The sequence below is a fragment of the Rissa tridactyla genome, chromosome 7, assembly GCF_028500815.1.
Source record: "Rissa tridactyla isolate bRisTri1 chromosome 7, bRisTri1.patW.cur.20221130, whole genome shotgun sequence".
Taxonomy (NCBI): domain Eukaryota; kingdom Metazoa; phylum Chordata; class Aves; order Charadriiformes; family Laridae; genus Rissa; species Rissa tridactyla.
The window spans coordinates 43,352,936-43,371,189 of NC_071472.1; the positions used below are offsets into that span (position 1 = coordinate 43,352,936).

The 18,254-nt window shown below is 42.3% G+C and overlaps 1 protein-coding gene across 5 annotated transcripts in view; it reads right to left on the bottom strand.

Annotated features, from left to right (window-relative positions):
• AGAP1 (ArfGAP with GTPase domain, ankyrin repeat and PH domain 1) overlaps positions 1-18,254 on the bottom strand; it is a 380,161-nt gene that overhangs the window by 239,552 nt on the left and 122,355 nt on the right. For all 5 annotated transcript variants that reach the window (XM_054209386.1, XM_054209385.1, XM_054209383.1 and 2 more), the window contains exons 4-6: positions 8,621-8,706; positions 4,308-4,449; positions 307-441 (exon numbers count right to left, since the gene is read on the bottom strand). In XM_054209386.1, coding sequence (XP_054065361.1) covers positions 307-441; positions 4,308-4,449; positions 8,621-8,706 — 363 coding nt within the window. The remainder of the gene's footprint in view (positions 1-306; positions 442-4,307; positions 4,450-8,620; positions 8,707-18,254) is intronic.

Here is an 18,254-nt window from a genome sequence, read left to right on the forward strand (position 1 = left end):
AATTAAACTGAGCAAAGAAATCTGAAAAATAAATGAATACTAAAATCAAGTAGCTTAAGATACTCTAACCTAAAAGTGCTGATAGGGAACACAACACCATGCACATGCCATGTTCAGCCTAATGAGCCCTCTAGTTCACTTAAGGCAGTATTAGAAAATAAATCCCTAAAAACGAGCATCGTCTTTAACTAAACATGAGTAAATACTTGCACAACAAGTACCTGAGCTATCAGACACTGGTCATTCTTTAGAAAACCAGCTACAGGACTGTGTGATATGCTAGATAAAAAAAAAAGTGATTTTTACCGTCTTGGAAGACTCTCTCCACATTGAGCCCGTAAGTAGCACAAGTTTCGTAGTAAGTGCATCTCTTGAGATCATTTGATAACTTTCTCGCTCTGGCATCGTCTATGACACGCGGATTACTGGAACTTATAGCATCTACAGCAATGGCAGGAAAAAAAAAAACAACACATGTTTAAATATAATTTGAAAACAACATCTTATAATTACCAGTACCGTCCCAGTGAATTTAAGCACAAACCCCGAGACTTTCAGAATTTGTAGAAATTGGTACATTTTCTGGGGTACACTGGGGTACACATCAATTCCAATTTTATACTTTGTTGATAAACTCACCAGCGTACTGATTAATTCAAAAAAACAGGAAGAAAACTAAAATGCTTTTTGGTTACCTTAAAAATATGTTTAAGTTGCTAACTGCAAAATATACACAACCCCCTGAAAGAACATGAGCTTTGATGTAAAACATACTTAGAAAAACAAATGGCTGATGATTATAAACATCTCAAATGATTTTTAGACCTCCTATAAATATCAGCAGTGGCTTACACGTGACCCGCACCTGTAGAGCATGAAGCACGGAATGTGACCTGTTTGTAAGAACAAGAACATTTTCAGTAGAGAAATGGGACGCAGGGAGAAACAGTACCAGGTGTTACCCTAACACTCAGGGAAAGCATTAGATTTACACAAGAGATGCTTTCCTTAAAAAACCACCAACAAAAAACCCAATAAAAAACCCCTATCCAACACTAAGACCAGGGCAGGGGTGGTGGGTAAAGATAAGAAATAACAAAGCTAAAGCTGTACAGGACTGCAATTATCACGCAGCTGGGAAAAAAAAAAAAAAAATCTAGAGTCCAGCTTTTTCCCTCAGTTCCTCGTGTGTGCTTTTTTTTTTGTCCTTCCCATTTTCTAGGCTAGTTCTCTCAGCGTTTTGCGTAGGCAGAGGCAGCCAACAGTGTGCCAGCGAGGCCGGGCTGGAAGCAAAAAGCACTCTGCTGAAGCCTAACCCCGAACCCTTGGCACACTCTGTGCCTCCGTCCAGGCAGACACTCACCAGTTTAATGTAAAACAGAGATTTTTCATATATTTACAGTTTGCACTGCTGACCTGTCAAAGTCACAGCCAAGACTGGATTGAGAAACTCATCGTAAACGACTCTCTCAAACCTTGATTTAAATGCACCCATGAGACATTGTGTGAACACACTGCAAAAGCCAATAAAAATTCTATTTTTCTAAACAAATAATGATACTTTGTACCTCTCTGAAAGAGCTACTTTTCATGTATGCTTTTTAACTTCAATTTCTAGAGCCTGAGCTGAAAAAGACTTTACATCAGGGAAAAAAAAATAAATCATGCTAACCAATGAAAAAGTTTCTTCATTGCTACTCCATCGTAGCGAAGAACTCTACAAAGGTTACACAGTTTGACTATTTATAAGTGATAATACTCTGAACAAATCTTAAAAAGCAACTTTTTTTTTCCCCCCAGGAGTATCACAGTAATCTTTAGCTGTGGCAAAAAAAGTTCTAAGGGGAGACAGCAGCACAACCTGTCCTACAAAACTCTGCAGCTACCACCTTGCCACCACAACAGGCACCAATGCCAGCATTTAGAGCTGCTCAAAGTTTTCCTAAAAATCTGCTATTTTCTGTGGCAGCAAAACCGCCTTCGTTCTTTGGAAAAGCAGCCTGACTTTAATGTGAGCATGAAGCCAGTGACTACTGCAGCACTGTACTCGAGGCTCACTTCTGGGCATGACATGTCCACCACTTGACTGATGTTATCACTAACTCCTCACAAGGTCTAATTAATAAAACCAGAACAGTTATTTGGAGAGCTAACAGCAGAGGGTGGTGAGCCCCTGGCCCAGGTTGCCCAGAGAAGCTGTGGCTGCCCCATCCCTGGAGCAGTTCAAGGCCAGGTTGGACGGGGCTTGGAGCAACCTGGCCTGGTGGGAGGTGTCCCTGCCCAGGGCAGGGGGGTTGGAACCAGGTGACCTTTGAGGTCCCTTCCAACCCGAACCATTCTATGATTCTATATTTTTTTTAATCAGCAGAGGGCGCTGAAAACATTTAACCAGAAAGGAATGGCTCAGCAAATGCATGGCTTCAAGAAGTTTGGCTTCTGAAGCAAATTCAGCGCTAGAGCCCGGTCCACCACCCACAGGAGAACAACAAGGCAGGGGAAGCATCAGGCGAGCGCTAACATTTTCGGAGAGACTTCGTTTCGCAGCTCATTTCAAGAATACCAGTGAAAACCAACAAGCTGGATGTCAAGCAGCTATATTTCTAATATGATTTTAGCAGGTGTATTTATATATTTCATCTTACTGCACTGTTTGACAGTCAGGGAACCAAATAGCTTTGTTTTCTTCTGATGCTTACTCCCAGAATTAGCAGTGTTTCCACCTTTAGTCATATTTAAATAAATAAATCAGTGCTGCAACAGAAAATGAACTTTGAGAAACAAATTCCTCTCTAGTAGAAAGCAGGATGAGATGGAAAGCCATACCCCAAAGTGTCATAAGAGCAGAAAGGGAAGCACTTCACAGAAACATTTACCTCTCCTTTTTCAACTCCAGTTTTAAGTTGGCAGCATGGCCCTTCAAAGCAGTTTCTTTTCTGCTTTTTGGCTGTAGTTTCTGCTATCCTAGGACTTTTTGTGTACCTACTTCTCTTTTCATTTTTTATCATCTGTTTCCGCCTAAATCCCAGTTGCAATTTCTCCTTCCCTGCTGCCCACACTTCCCCTGCCTTCACGTGGTGTCACAGCTCTGCAGGCAGACAGGGGAAGCAAATTGCTCTCTGACCACAAGCCTGACAAAAGATTAAGCTGAGAAAGCAGTGAAAAGCTTCAACATCACCAAAATACCAATGGCATACGATAACAGGGAATATGTCCAAAATAAAATCTACAAGAGGAACTCACGACGCTTGCATTGCCCTTCTAATGTGGTGCAGAAATATGTTGAGAGCAACGCTTCAGTACGGAGACACTCACAAAAATGTCTGTACTGTGCTTCCAGAACAGCAGCTCTGTAAGTGTAAGAAGTCTGAAGTCCGGCACCTATGCAGAAACTCCTCATTTTTGGTAAGAGTTATCACAGGAGGAGCGTCTACATGGTTAGATGCAAAGCAGCCTCAGCTCTTGGGTGTCTACTCCAGGCAGCAAACCAACCACAGTGTGGCCAACTGCTGAAACATTAATGCGAGGCACTGGCAAAACAAGGAAGGGAATACCCAAAAGACAGCTCACATGCAAAAAAACCTGAAATATTGCTGGCTCCTTTCCCTTCCCACATTTGCCCACAGGATAGCTGCAGCTAGCTGCTGCTCCAGGAGGGGGTCCGGACAAACAGAACAGGGGGGGCGGGCTGTTTCAGGAGGCTAAAATCTACATTTCCATCTGGTTTGAAGAACGTTATACCTGAGAGACTGCACAAGGGCATGGTTCAGTTCTGTTTCTTCACCCTGTGTTGAAGGTTTTTGAACCCTGATGCGTCTGCCTCCTTGGAACGCCACGGTATTGATCAGTTCTAGACTGCCAAGCTGAAGGAGACCAGTCTCACCTCAGAACTTCATTACACAACTGATTCACCTGCCCAAATTCAACACCACCATCTCCCTGCCGATGCAGAAAACCACCGAGACTGGCAAGAATATTTTTGTTAAATCATCATTCTGAATCATCATTGCTGAAGTCCGACACTCCCTGTCCCAAGAGTCCAGCGTGGACATTTGTCTCCCATCTCAAACCAGCCCTCCCTACACCATGGCCCTGTAGCCAAGGAAGCCCAGATGGCCACTACCAGCCGAGGAAGCCCGGATGGCAAACCACCACCCTGCTGATGAACTGCTGGTTTATCCACAAGCTCTCCTCATCAGATGAGCAGCAGTGCTGATGCAAGAGAGGGGAAAGGACAGGACATGGCTTTGCCAGCTTGGAACAGGCGATACAGTCACAGAAATACACTCGTAAGTGAAGACTGCACTTACCCTGGGTTCCCACTAGTACCATTGGAATTTCACTAGTGTTGCGATAGTTAGCCATGCGGCTGTAGTAGTGGTAAACAGTCTGGAAGCTAATTTCATCTTCCAAGCTGAAGACAAATATAACAGCATCCACCCACATGGCAAACTGCAGAATAAAAACGGAAAAGGCACACTGTGAGAAAAGCAGTAAAGAGGGAAAAAAGAGAGAAACGTTTTTACCTTACTTGGAGGGAAATACACATCAGAAAAACTTTAAGGACAATAACCAAGGCCTTAAAAGGGGCATATCATTACTAAAATGATGAATCAACATTCATCGCTCTGCAAGTGATGGGGATCTGAGATAGAGAGAGGTTTTTCCCCCACGCTCACAACTGCATCTCTTTGTCCCTGGTATATGGTATTACAAGCCCAACTACCATCAGGGCTCATTGGTTTTGATTCACAGAAACAGAAAAATTTGCAGCCTCAGATTTCTGAATTTGTGAATTATAAGTGAAAAACACTTCTGTAGGTACCTAAACGCTTTATTTAGTGTGTTATTTCCCCACCCTGTGCTTTACACGCATGCCTGCTGATGTTAATGCCAGGACAAGTATTAACGATTGTGCTTGTACAAGCTTTGCTAGTAATTCTCACATCTTGATTGGCGTCCAAAAACATGAATTTCAAATTTCCAATTCTTCACTACACAGACATCGTAACTGAGCAAACAGTACTGAAGGTCTCATTCAGTTTTCAGCGTGAAAGCAAACTGTTCTCTCCTGGCATCAGTAATCTGCTACAAAACATGCACACACACGTGCCAACACAAGGTGCTGCTCAGGGGACCATGCAAGTGAAAGAGTTTTAGCTCAGAAGTGCATTGTTTAAACACATTGAACATAACCGTAAACGTAGACAGGACATCAAAAAAAGACTGAAGTTAAGCTTACCTCACTGCCTTTATTTTTCCCTAAGTGACTCCATTCCTACCCAAATTTAGAGCAAGTTTCAGCCATTGATATTCAGACATTTTATTTTATTACTACTACAATACGCCAGGTAGGCTGGGGACACACCGAACATTCAAAGAGCCGCAAGAAGGTTCATTTGGGAAACATTTCTATGCGTTTTGCTGAGTTTTACAAGACTAGCCTAGATTTGTAAGGTCTTCCTTCAGCCCCCCCAACTCCTGCAGTTCTGCTTCTGCTCTTGCAGTATTTAAACTGCGTCACTCACTAGTTTGTGGATTCACACGATCTCAGCTTTTATGAAGGAATCCCAAGCTGACATATACAAATGGAAGAAAAAAGAGCCGGCAGTATGAAGTTACGTACTGAAAGTTGCTGAGCTCATTACATTTTCCTTTTTCAGACATAAGAGCTAGTAGTACTTCTTGCCTATTTTTCATACAGCCTATTAGCTAATTAATTTAAGTTACTGCACGTATTTATGACTGTATTGGACTTGAAACCAAACGCACCTCTTACGGTTACAGCGTAAAAATAGCCAAAAATGTTTTGAGGTTTTCAAGACAGTCATAAGGACAATCATCTAGATGTTAAGGACAGGACTGTCTGCACACAGCATGGTTACTGCCAGCATAAAGTCAGCTACCACACTATTAAATTTGAACTATTCAAACCAGAAGATCTAACCAAAGGAAGCACGGATGGCGTCATTATTGTGGACTTGGTTTGGGGTCATCTTATAAAATGGTTCTCGCTGACTGGACTCAGCGGCAGCATCATGCCAAGAATTTTTCCTTACAGCTACAACATCCTTAAAGCATCAGTTTGGAAGGTAAAAGTCTCTCTACATTTTCGTAATGTTTCATCAGTGTGCAGCAGCAGCCTTCTAATGAAGATCATTAAAAAAATCCAGAGCATGGTTATTCAATGTGGTGTCCTCCAGACACAAAACATTCCCAGTAATTTCTTACTTTCTTTTTATATTAACATAAGCTTAGGCTTTGTGGATACCAGACCCGTGGTATTAAAAAACAAAGGAATTTTGGAAAACACGCAGAAGGTCTGGAAACCCAGGATTGTCTTATCCACACCACTACAGAGAACAGCTTGAAACAAGGAGAGCTCAGCAGCTGATACACAAATCCATTTTCAGACTTACTACTGTGACTGAGCAGATCTGTTTGTTCCAGGTAAGTCCAAACAGAACCAAACCATATGCAAAAGTTCTAAATTTAAAAAAATAGCAGGGACAGCTCATTACAGCGCAGTTATGTTAACCGAGTTTTCAATAGGAGGCCACTACGTTTGTTACAGATCACGTCAAGAGTGAAATCAAACCTGGTGAGCAAAAGAAATGGTCAATATTCACAAACTTAAGACAGTGGCAAGAGTGAAGCAGCATCAGCTGGTGCATCTCACCACCTTCTTGTTCTACGAAACGAGCTATTTTTTAATTATTTTAATTTCCTGACAGTCTTATGTTAGACAAGAGGGATCATAGCTCCAGAAAGTGAGTTTTTGGGTGGGTTCATTTTCCTTCCCTTCCTGCCAAAAAAAAAAAAAGGGGGACGGTGAACCGAGCCCCCAGCTGCAGCCGCCTTTGCACCAAAGCGAAGACGACACCAACTGGGGAAACTCTCCCTGACCCCACGCCGCCCCAGGAAGACCCCAGTTCAGCTTGTTACTTATTGAAGTGGTCATTCTATCCCGACTGTCCACAAAAATATACTGTGCTGTTGCAAAAAGCAGAACCGCAACCCTTTCTATATCATAAGCAGATAGTGGGAGGTAAACTTTTTGCTTTTCATAATATTATGCCATTTTCATTATAGAGTTAGAAATATTCATGAACCCAGGAGTAAAATTTAATCTGTTTATTAATTCCTGGAATAAAAAGATCTTTAATATAACACGCAACTTGAAATTATAACCCAAAAATCCCAAAATATTTTACATGTGAAACACATCTCCCAAAAGATGAAATAGTACTAAAACTTTAAACTTTTCCATACTTGTTATTTGCTGAAGAACAAATCTCAGCCACAATAGTAACTAAACCCCCCAAATTTACCTAGCATAGATCAAAAGCAAAACACTTTGTCTGTTCATCAGCCTGCAGTTGGTTCAAATGAACTCTGCAAAACCAATTCTTCAGATAAAAAAAAAAATATTTAGATTGCTGTGTGTACCTTTACAACTCCAGTATTTATGTTTTTCTACAAGCGAATGTTCTCTAAGGATGGAAATTGTTGTGTACCACAGCCAAATTATTCACAGCCTAAAACAGAGCACTTCTTTTAGGCTCACGCCTCACAGGGCTGCAGATGTGTCAGCGACACTAATTTTTTATTTTAACTTCCTTCCAGGATGTCTCTCTCGGTCTCCGCTTCCTCCACCTCCTTTCTCTTCTCCTTTATCCACAGCACCTTCCCCCACGCTCAAATCCTCCTGCAGCTCACGAGCGATAGTGGAGCATTGAAACACAAGCTGCTGCTGCTGGCACCGCTCCCGTTCAGCTGTTTGGCGACAGCACAGTTCCTGCTGCTAGATTTTTATTTATTTATTTATTTGAAGCTGATCCACCACTGAAGAGCCAAGCAAAGCAAGGCCAGCGGCAGCTAACACACTTGGGAAAAGCCCCAAGCGCTCAGGTAAGAAGAGGTAGAGGGGAGACAAGGAGGACGCCTGAAGACAAGGACACTGCCTGCGGACAGGCTGGCAGAGTCGGTGGCGATTTAAGCATCCCCTAAGCAAATGCTTCACTTCATGTCACTCAAAAGAGAGTGAGAGAGTTAAGCACACCAAACCACAAATGTCTTCTCAGAGGCAAATCCCGATGAGTCACCTCCTACAAGACAAGGAGGTAACACAGCGTATGCAGAAACCGAGTCAGAAACCCCAGAACTCAGTGGTGCCCAACTGGAACTCGCAAAGTTGAATCTTAAATGGCACAGGGAGCAAAACATGGAAGCAACGGGGAACACAAAGATTTGTACGCAAGTACGCATATCATTGTGCATACACGTAATTTGTACTTTAACAATTTAGAGATTCACACTCAGAAGAAAACTTACAGCTGTAACATGCAACTTTGCCACCACTGGAAGCATGTTGATTAGGCATGCAAGTGTAAGTTAACCGTATATCTATCCTTCCTACACAGTTTCACATTGTAATTGAAATCCCAAATATTTTCTAAACCAAGTATTTTTCACCTGAGGGCGATGTAATACATTTTCCCAGCAGAAAGATGAGAAGGACCCAGGAAAAGAACAAAACCAAACCCGTTCTCTTTAAGGAAGGCTTTTTAAGAGAAAGGAAACTGGTGTTAGGCTGGTGAAACTCTATATATGCAATGCTCACCTGTGCCTCTGGAGGCCCCCCTTCATCTCTGATCAGCAGCAGATAGCTTTGTCCATCAACTACTATCTCCTTCTTGAATCTCCCACCTGTCACACAAAATAACTCGTTAGAGAACAGAAAAGGCAAAAAATACAATAGAAAAAGGCTTCGCTTGTGGAAACAAAGGTGCCCTTAAGATCTTTCGCAAATTATTGAACTACTGGGAATATAAGTTAAGTTCATATGCATAGAAATTACATCCGGAAATTAAGTCACATACTTTAAAAATAAGGATCATGTGGAAAAAGCCAATTGCATTACAAACACTAATTCCCACGCAAGGTGTACTTGGTTTTGATACATATAGTTAAAAGACAGTCACCTTTGTTCTACACAATGGTGAGAAATGTATCTCTTAAGGCAAACATGGGACAACTACGTACAAACATCACGTGTTAGAACAAAAATAAATTTCTTGTGTGAATTAGCATTTCCTCAAGAGAAGCCCAGTTCTTCCAGCACGCATGTAATGTTATGAAAATGATACTTCTATATTCACAAACCACAGTTAGGGGAAAATACTAGACACATGTTAGACAAAAAAAACTACAATGGTGGTACCTCTGTAGAGATGTACTAAGCTAACAGAGAATGTTGTGCCACGTACTAGCAGAATGAATTCAAGACCTGTTTTGGAGATCTAGATAAAAAGAGCAGAGTCGCAGCCTTCAGCCAACTTCTGTTCCCGACCCTATTATTTTCAGGGAGATGGAGAATACTGAGTGCTTGTGGAGACCAAAGAGCTGGCACCGAACCAAAGAAACCAAACGGGGGGCTGCAGCTGCACCGTTACCCTCTCTCTCCCCTGGCCTGATGGGGACCTCAAGCATCACCCAAGGGAAGAACTGGGATTGCTTTCCTTTGGGGTTAAGCATATTTTAGGTATCCTGCTGTGTGTCAGGACAGACTTCAGATAATGACAAATCACATTTAGGGTTTCTGGTGTGACCAGGCCTAAGCCAGGATTAGCAAACTTGGGTTGCATTTGGGCTCCTCTCCTGGAAGCAAAAGCACCCTTATCTCCCCCCACCTAAGCCAAAAAGGCCCCAAGGCCTCCATGCTCAGCATCCTCCAACCGCCTCACATCTGAATTTACCAGACTAAGATAAAACATACCTACCGACACACACTAAACTTCTGTCTTCACCCTCTTTTTTTTTTTAAATGGGAATTATTTCCAATTTGAACCCTATTTCCCAGCTACACTTCAAAACTTGTCATACTATCAAAATCAATGCATTTAAACGCGTGATAGGCAAGCGAACAACTCTGACTGGGTCTCCAAAGAAGCTCTCTAAGCAACTAAGTCAGCACGTACACGCTAACGCTGATCCTCAAAACATTTGCACAAAAATTGCTAGCCTTAGGGAAACAACAAACTGGCTTAGGCCCACCATTCCCCCAGTCCAACCGTTACAGCAGGTTGTAAATCAAGATCGCTCAGTAGTTCAGCTCTGTGCAATACTGAAGCGTGTTTAAACGTATTTCATGTTTAAGAGAAGCCATAACAACAGGGTAATTTTGTTTGTGGTTTTGTTGTTGTTTTTTGTGTTGGCTTTTTGGTTTTGGGGGGTTTGGTTGGTTTTTTTATTAATTTATTTTCTTTATCACCCTACCCTATTACAAGCAGGTTAGCAGTACCCGACATGCAACAATCAATACTGTCGCATTTCTGGTTGTTTAATTGCACAGGAGTAGTACAGGAGCTATGTATAATTTTTCATTATCTTGCTCACAAACTGTATTTCAATTTTGCCTCTGAACATCAAGTGGGAGATAAATATATATCATTAGTGAACTTGAAAAGAATAATCAAAACCAAGCATAAAATTTTGAAAGAACTAGTGTCAGGTCTCAGGAACTGGATTTCTATTTAAGCAGATCATTATTGCTATATGTCGTCAATTAATTGTATACGCTTCATAATGAAGTGTTAAATAAGAATAATTACTTAATATACAGCCCTCTCAAGGGGCTCTTTAAAGCTGTAAGTAACAATGGAAATGCGGTATATGTGTGATCGAAGAGTGAAAGTTCTGTGTAATTGCCATTTCCTATTTCCTCCTTTTAAACACTGAAAGTTCACACAGCTCATTATAAAATACCATCAACTCAACATATTTAAGAGCCAACTCATTATTCCCTCTCGCAAATAGGATGCCTTGCAAGTCTTGCTGTATCTTCCAACCGTCCTCAGAGGCATAAAGAAGGTACAGACAAGGTGAAATACAAAACTTCAGTAAAGAATTGAAGAAAAAGAGATAAAATCCATGGACGTAGTATTAAAATGTATATACACAGATCATAAATGTGCACACTACGAGATTTATTCTGGAGAGTTACTTCACGGTCAGTAAAGATTTTGTTTGCAAGGAGGTTTGAGAAGTGTATCATATTTAACAAATACAGTAAAATTATTCAACATCTCTCTTCCTATGTGAATCACGTTAGGTGACCAGCTTGTATACCTGTTCCTTGTCTTCCCCAAAACCACTGTGCACGGAGCTCAGTCCAATGACAATGGACTTTTATTTCCATTATTGAAATCCAGTCTTGACATCCTGTACCACTTGACGGTCTGTCATGCTGCAAGAGCAGTGCTGCAGTCAACAAGCACACAGTCAATTTAAATCTATTCAAGTGGCTTCTTTACCCTTAAAAGCTGAGCGTGCTCATTATCTAGAACACGCACGAGTTCCTTGCACACCCTCATGCATTTATTTATTTTTGTTTGGGTTTAGCTATTTCATGATAAATCATTTAAATCTAATAACCTCCCTAACCAAAATACTTAAAAGAATGCCCCGCATTCCCAGTCTGTAGTATTTCAGATCAAATCTGAAGATCCAGAAATGTAACAGCAGACTCACGCTCATCCCCCAAACATGAAATATTTTATGCAAATTAGAGATCAAAGTAGGATGCATTGCTATTAACTTAGGTTTCTACACCACTAAAGAGCCCTCATCATGAGCACAACATAACACTAGGTACTACACAGGACAGAGACTGAGAAAACCTACCTCAATATCAAGAATTTACACAACCAAAAGTATAAACACTAAAGAATATACAGACTTCCGCGAGCGTTTGAAAGCAAGGCAATGTGGTTTTTCTGCAGATATCTCTGGTCATAAGATTACAACAAACAACAGACTGATTCTGCCTTTGACTTGGTGAGCCCTGATGTGACCCATCTCCAGGCCAGGCCGGTAAAAGCAGTGCGAGGGCAGTGATTTGGGGATGGTTCGGCTTGGACAGCACCGCCCTAGTAATTATTTTTAAAAGATATACATCTTTGGAGTTTGTAAAGCATCACAGGGCCACCAGGAGAGAGGAATTCACCAGATGAGCCACTTTGAGTATTGAACTATCACAACCTGTCAGGACGTCAAGAAGTCTCCCACGGCTACAAAACACCACTGTATTTTTCTAAATATCTGTATATGTGACGAAGCCACAAAATAGCATCTAAACTGATGACACCGAAAACAAAGAAATGACCTTCTTAATTTAAAGAACGAGCTCAAAAAAACCCGCAGCACTAGTCCCAAGGGAGGTAGCTAGCTTTGTTCTAGTCCCATCAGTATTATGACACACGCAGCTTTTTAATGAGGGAATTTCTCAACTCCCACATGTACCTGCCAAAGGAGGTCACTGAAAGAGAAAGGCTGGCAGCCTGGACCATGCCGCTGAGGGACGGAGTGATCGCTCCTGCTATGTTCTAACAGGCACCTCAAAGCACAATGATGCAAGAGCCAACAGCTGAACGACACTCAGTTGCAGCCCCAATCCCATCTCTAAAGCCCTACGAAAGATGCGCCAGTGAACGCCTAAATAACTCTCTACAGCCAGACAGATGGAGCTGGAAACTGTTTTCATGAAATATCACAGCCAATTTATAAAAACAAATCATTGAGACTGTGCGAAAGCTTTAATTAGGGAGGACTTTAGTATGTGGTTTGTTTATTTTCTGTAAAACTCTGTATTTTCTCTAAAACGCTGCATTATTCCCAGCTTTCCAGGGCAAGATCGTTATCAAGTCACACAGACTCATTTTCAGGCACGTACAAAATTTCGCATAAGGCGGCAAATATTAACTCCTGCGTACGAACCACACACAACACCCACCAGAAGAGAGAGGGGTGCTTCTGATGCAACCCATAAAACCACCCAGTCTCTTATGTGCATTAGGCCAGATTCCAACTATAAAACGCTCCAGATAAAGTTACAGCTTTGATCAATATAAAGCCAAATAAATTCTATCCATCAGCGATTTACAACCACGGCTAAAGACCCAGCACCAGTCAGAATACCAGGCTGAGGGAATCAACAAAAGCTTCCTAATCTCATTTCTATGCACGTCATTCCACACACGTTAGTGCTTTGCATCAGCTGTAGGAAGAAACTGTCCTTCAGTAAAAATTGATACTAATTTTAAATACCGCATATGTTTGTCATCCAAGGTGAAAGCTTTATATTACAAAGGGAATTCCATGGATGAAGGTTTTCACCCGGCTATGAAAGCCTGGCTGCCTCTTCCTCTAGCTGATGGCTGTTTCACTGCGTAATTGCTCACCGAAGCAACCGCTGATTTTCATACTGTATCCCCAGGCTCGACCGCATTCGCCAGGCTCTTTATTCAAGCAAATTGCCACGGGGATGAAGTTATTTGGCCATATGAGAAAGATAAATTTGGGGGGCTGGCCACACGACAAACCCACGTGGCAGCTGAATGTCTACCACTGCCGTGGGGGCAGGGCAGGCAGGAGAGACAGAAGATAAGAGTGAAGCAGCGTGTAAAAGCCTCTATTTTATATTCCCAATAGCATGTGAATTTTGACAACGGTGGTCAGTTGTCTTACGAACGCAGATTCTCTCCTTTTTTTCCCCATAAGATAGAAAAGACAGTGTCAAGAAACCAGCTCCTCTTCAGGGAAACACGTTAAAAAGTCATTTATTCCTTTTGTTCATACATATGTCATTTTAGGACCAAATATATGAAAATTGTTGGTTAAGCTCAGAAGAAAAGAAATACTTGCAAGATCTTCTGCAACTACGCAGAAGCACTAAAGAATGATGACTGCAACAGCCCAGTAAACCAATGCCAGCGTTGCAGTTCATTGTTACCCCAAGCTTTTATTGAAATAAACTACTTTTAAAACGTTTTTCTCAGCATTTTCCAAGAAAGCATATTATTACACAAGAAGTGTGAAAACTAAATTTTCACCAAACCAAGTTGTGCTCAGTGCCTGATGTCAATTCACATTGGTATTAGCAGCAGAGAAGCTATCACAAGCTAATCATTCAGCCACACGTAAATTAGCTTTGGGGTATTTCCTTAATGCAAATATTGTGCTAAACAATACTTCAGAAACCAAATGTGGTTGAGTGTGTAACCACAGAAGTGCAAAGATTGGAGAACCATCGCAATCACCCAAGACTACAGCCGCAAGCACATAACTGCAATAACTTCCCAACAAAGTACTCGGGTAAAAAAAACCAAACAAAACCCAACAAAGCAACCTAGACTGAGCTTTCCAAAACCCACCACCTGCTTCTCTCAACAGGTTTATGTTATATTTTAGGAAATACATGGATCAAACCATGGGCTAGAATATTAGAGTTCTCCTTGAAGTATCAAGCCATACCCAACTAAAGCAAGGTACATCATACATGGTGCCCGTGGGTGTAAAGTTATTATATCATATAGATAATCTTACTACAAAGAATCATAGAATGGTTAGAGTTGGAAGGGACCTTAAAGCTCATCTGGTCCAACCCCCCTGCCCTGGGCAGGGACACCTCCCACCAGACCAGGTTGCTCCAAGCCCCATCCAACCTGGCCTTGAACCCCCTTCCAGGGATGGGGCAGCCACAGCTTCTCTGGGCAACCGGTTCCACTGCCTCACCACCCTCACAGCAAAGAATTTCTTCCTAATATCTAATCTAAATCTAACCTCTTTCAGTTTAAAACCATTACCCCTCGTCCTATCACCACACTCCCTGATAGAGTCCCTCCCCATCTCTCCTGTAGGCCCCCTTTAGGGACTGGAAGAGGCTCTAAGGTCTCCCCGGAGCCTTCTCTTCTCCAGGCTGAACACCCCCAGCTCCCTCAGCCTGTCCTCACAGCAGAGGGGCTCCAGCCCTCTCATCGTCCTCGTGTCCCTCCTCTGGACCCGCTCCAACAGGTCCATGTCCTTCCTGTGGTGAGGGCTCCAGAGCTGGATGCAGTACTCCAGGTGGGGTCTCACCAGAGCGGAGCAGAGGGAAAAACTGGCAAAGAAGCAGTAATATATGATCTTGTAATTTTATGAAAGAAGGTTTAGAGGCCTTTACTGCTGGAATTTTAGTAGCAGCTGCAATGACATTCAACAACTTAATTTTGATATACATTCATTGACATCTTTGCAGTGCTTCTACAGAAGTTCAGATCTCATGGGCCCACAAAACCTGATAGCAATTTCAATGGAGAACAACTGAATTTTAAGCGTTCGGGAAAATACAGCTTACGTTTTAAAAAAACATTAACTACCCAAGTTGCATAGAATCAGAGACCATAATTAATGTTTAGATAGAAAATGGGGGGCGGGGGTGCGTCACCTTGAGGATATATCAAGGCAGTGATGTTGAATGACATTTCTGCTTTTGGTCCCATTTCCAAGTGGTATAAAATCGTTTCACAAAGAGTAGAGGAGTCCTGAACAGCCTGACCGAGACTGCGAATTTAGCAAATAAGGAGCAGCCATCAGAGGGGGACGTCCTGCTGCAACCCCCCCTTGGCTCAACACCAGCCAACCGGAATGAAACACACAGCAGTTGCTTCCATTAACTTCAAGCAGTTGCAGGCATCTGAAGAGAACAAAAAATTGCGGTGTTTCACAGACCAGTCTGGAAAGACCATTTATTTGAGCCAACCACACGTTACTACACACAAATGCAGTTATTAGACATTTGGGTGCAGGGAAGAAATACTTCCACGGCAGATGCTCTCTCTGTTAGAAGAGCTGGGTGAAAGGGAAAGGAGAAGCCAGAACTGCAGTAAGGAGGCTGAGACACCCATCTGAGATAATATTTCAGACAGAAGGAGAAGGAAACGATGGATTAAACACCAAGTAAATCAGTAAAAAAAGAGCCAGGCTCAGAACAATTATTTCTTCACTACAAGGAGACGGGAGTTGAAGAGTAGTACATGTTATATTTTTCCTATAAAGCTTTTGACGGTCAGTGGAATACGGCTTGTAAACCAATTAGAGAAGCCCAGTCCTAATAAAATTACTGTAATGTGAGTGCAGAGGGAGAGGTAAGCCACACGTAGTACTCATAAAATGATTCATCTTTAAAAAAGTATGATATTAGTGCAAGTTTCTGCAGGAGTTTCAAGCCTCATGTAAGTATTTTATTAATAACCCGGAAGATGGAAGTAACAGGCTATGCAATTTCTAGATAATGAAGCAGGAGGGATGGCAATTATATTAGAAAATTTGATTGTACTTCAACATGACCATAACAAGTTAGAAAAACAGAGTGGAAAAAAACAAAAGCAGCATCATAAGGACAAATGAAGAGCCTTCCACCTAAGCAGGTCCAACCAGCTGTGGAAACGCGGGGTAGGATGGCAAAGCCACCCATGGCAGCTGTGAATTTCTGTGGAGTGCAGACAGGCAGAAAGCTCATCCCAGCCCTCCTGTCGCCAACAGCTCCCAGAGCCTCAGCCACGGCTCCCTGCATTGCTCTGGGTAGCGCATTACACCAAAGATAAGGAACTGAATTAAAAGTACTTGTAAGCACTCGGGGCGGGGGGGTGTGTGTGGAATCTGCCCAGAAAATACGCAGTAAGAAAAATAATTGTGGTTATTTAAGAGAACAGACTAGAAAGAGACAAAGGGTGAGCATTCTTACTAAGAAATAATCTGCTGATCCCATTTTAAGGCAAGGAAAGGACATTTACAATTTTTTCAGTTCCTATTTTATTACGATCCCAGGTAAACAGGCAAAAGCATCAAGTGGAAGTGCACATACAAAGGTATGAGCGTTGGGATCTGCAGTCCAGCAGCAAACCTGACGAGGAGAACTGGGATTCTGGAAAGCACGCACCCCCAATGGGCATTTTAAAACAGTTTGCCTTCAGAGCATTTAAAATCTTGTATGATTTCAAGTCTCCTGGCTGGAAGCATCCCTGCACCTCAGAGTACCCGGTTTATCACATAATTAGTATTTGATTAGCTGTTTGACAAACCAGAGACTTGACTCTCTGAAACTTGTCTGGTTTAGGGACTTGTACTTCATTTCCCTTTTCCGCAGAAGCCAGAGAGGCAGCACCACTCTCTCAAAGACAGCTTAAAAACGTGGTTAGGTAACCCTGAAGTATGAGACACAGCAGAAATAGTACCATAGTACCATACAGACCTTAGCATTTAACATTCTAGACAAAAGAATTCATATTTAAAGCAGCACACTGATTTTTCGCGCACACACCAGAATTAGATCTGCCACTTCACACTTGCCTGGAAAGAATCTGTAGTTGTCTTTCCTCCTAAGAAAGGCACAACACCAACCCATATGTGAGTTGTACATATGATAAATAGGTTGGAGATTTTAATACTGTTCAAGGTTCTAGTGTGAATTTGCAAAATTCTGACGCATTTTCCGCAAAGCGATAAAGCACCCGTGCCCTGCACGCAAGCGCTCACATCTCCCCAATTACACCACAAACAAGCTATTAGACACCCGTCAATTCAACATGATGAATAACACGTTTTCCTCTGACATCTCCTGCACATAAATATACAAAAATTGTTGGCACTGAGCAAATAAAAGCTGAATACATTACCCGTGGTGAGTATGCCCTTTTTCATGGTTCATTCATGTGAGGAAGTATTTCTGACAGTTTAAACGGGAGGAAAATAACCAGTAGGAACCTCCTCCTCCGCCAGTCACCCAGATCCCTTGTGTTCACCCCAACCTCCCAAGTGCCAGGAGCCTCCTGGAACCACACTCACTGCAGCCAAACCTGCAGGACTTTTGCTGTACACTGAATCCTGCCACTACAATTCAAAAGTATTTTAAGATTCCCGTGCTGCTTCTTTTGTTCCTTGTATTTAGCGTTCTCTCCAGCAGCGTAATCTCTTCACTTAGCACAGCTTTATTTAAATTTCATCAGGGCACAACTATCAACATCAGACGTTTGAGCTTAATCAGACAGTAAAACTCTTCAGATGAACATGCTCAAGTATTTTAAAAGCTATGCCTTATTAAGTATTAAAATGGAAGAGGGGAAAAAAAAAAGGTATTTCAACATTTATAGGGCTGTGACCAGTATCCCCTGCTCCCGAGCCCCAGCCAGCAGAACTAACTCCATTTGATAAGGCGAACGGCCATACATAGTGCTGTCCTCCTCCTGCCGAGGACCCACCTGACCCCACTGTGTCAGGTGAGAAGGGCCTACAATTGAATTCATGGTTCGAGTTCTACTAATAAGATAGGAAATCTATATGTAGGGTGTAGGGTGCTGCACCTGGGGAGGAATAACCCCATGCACCAGGACAGGTTGGGGGCTGACCTGCTGGAGAGCAGCTCGGTGGAAAGGGACCTG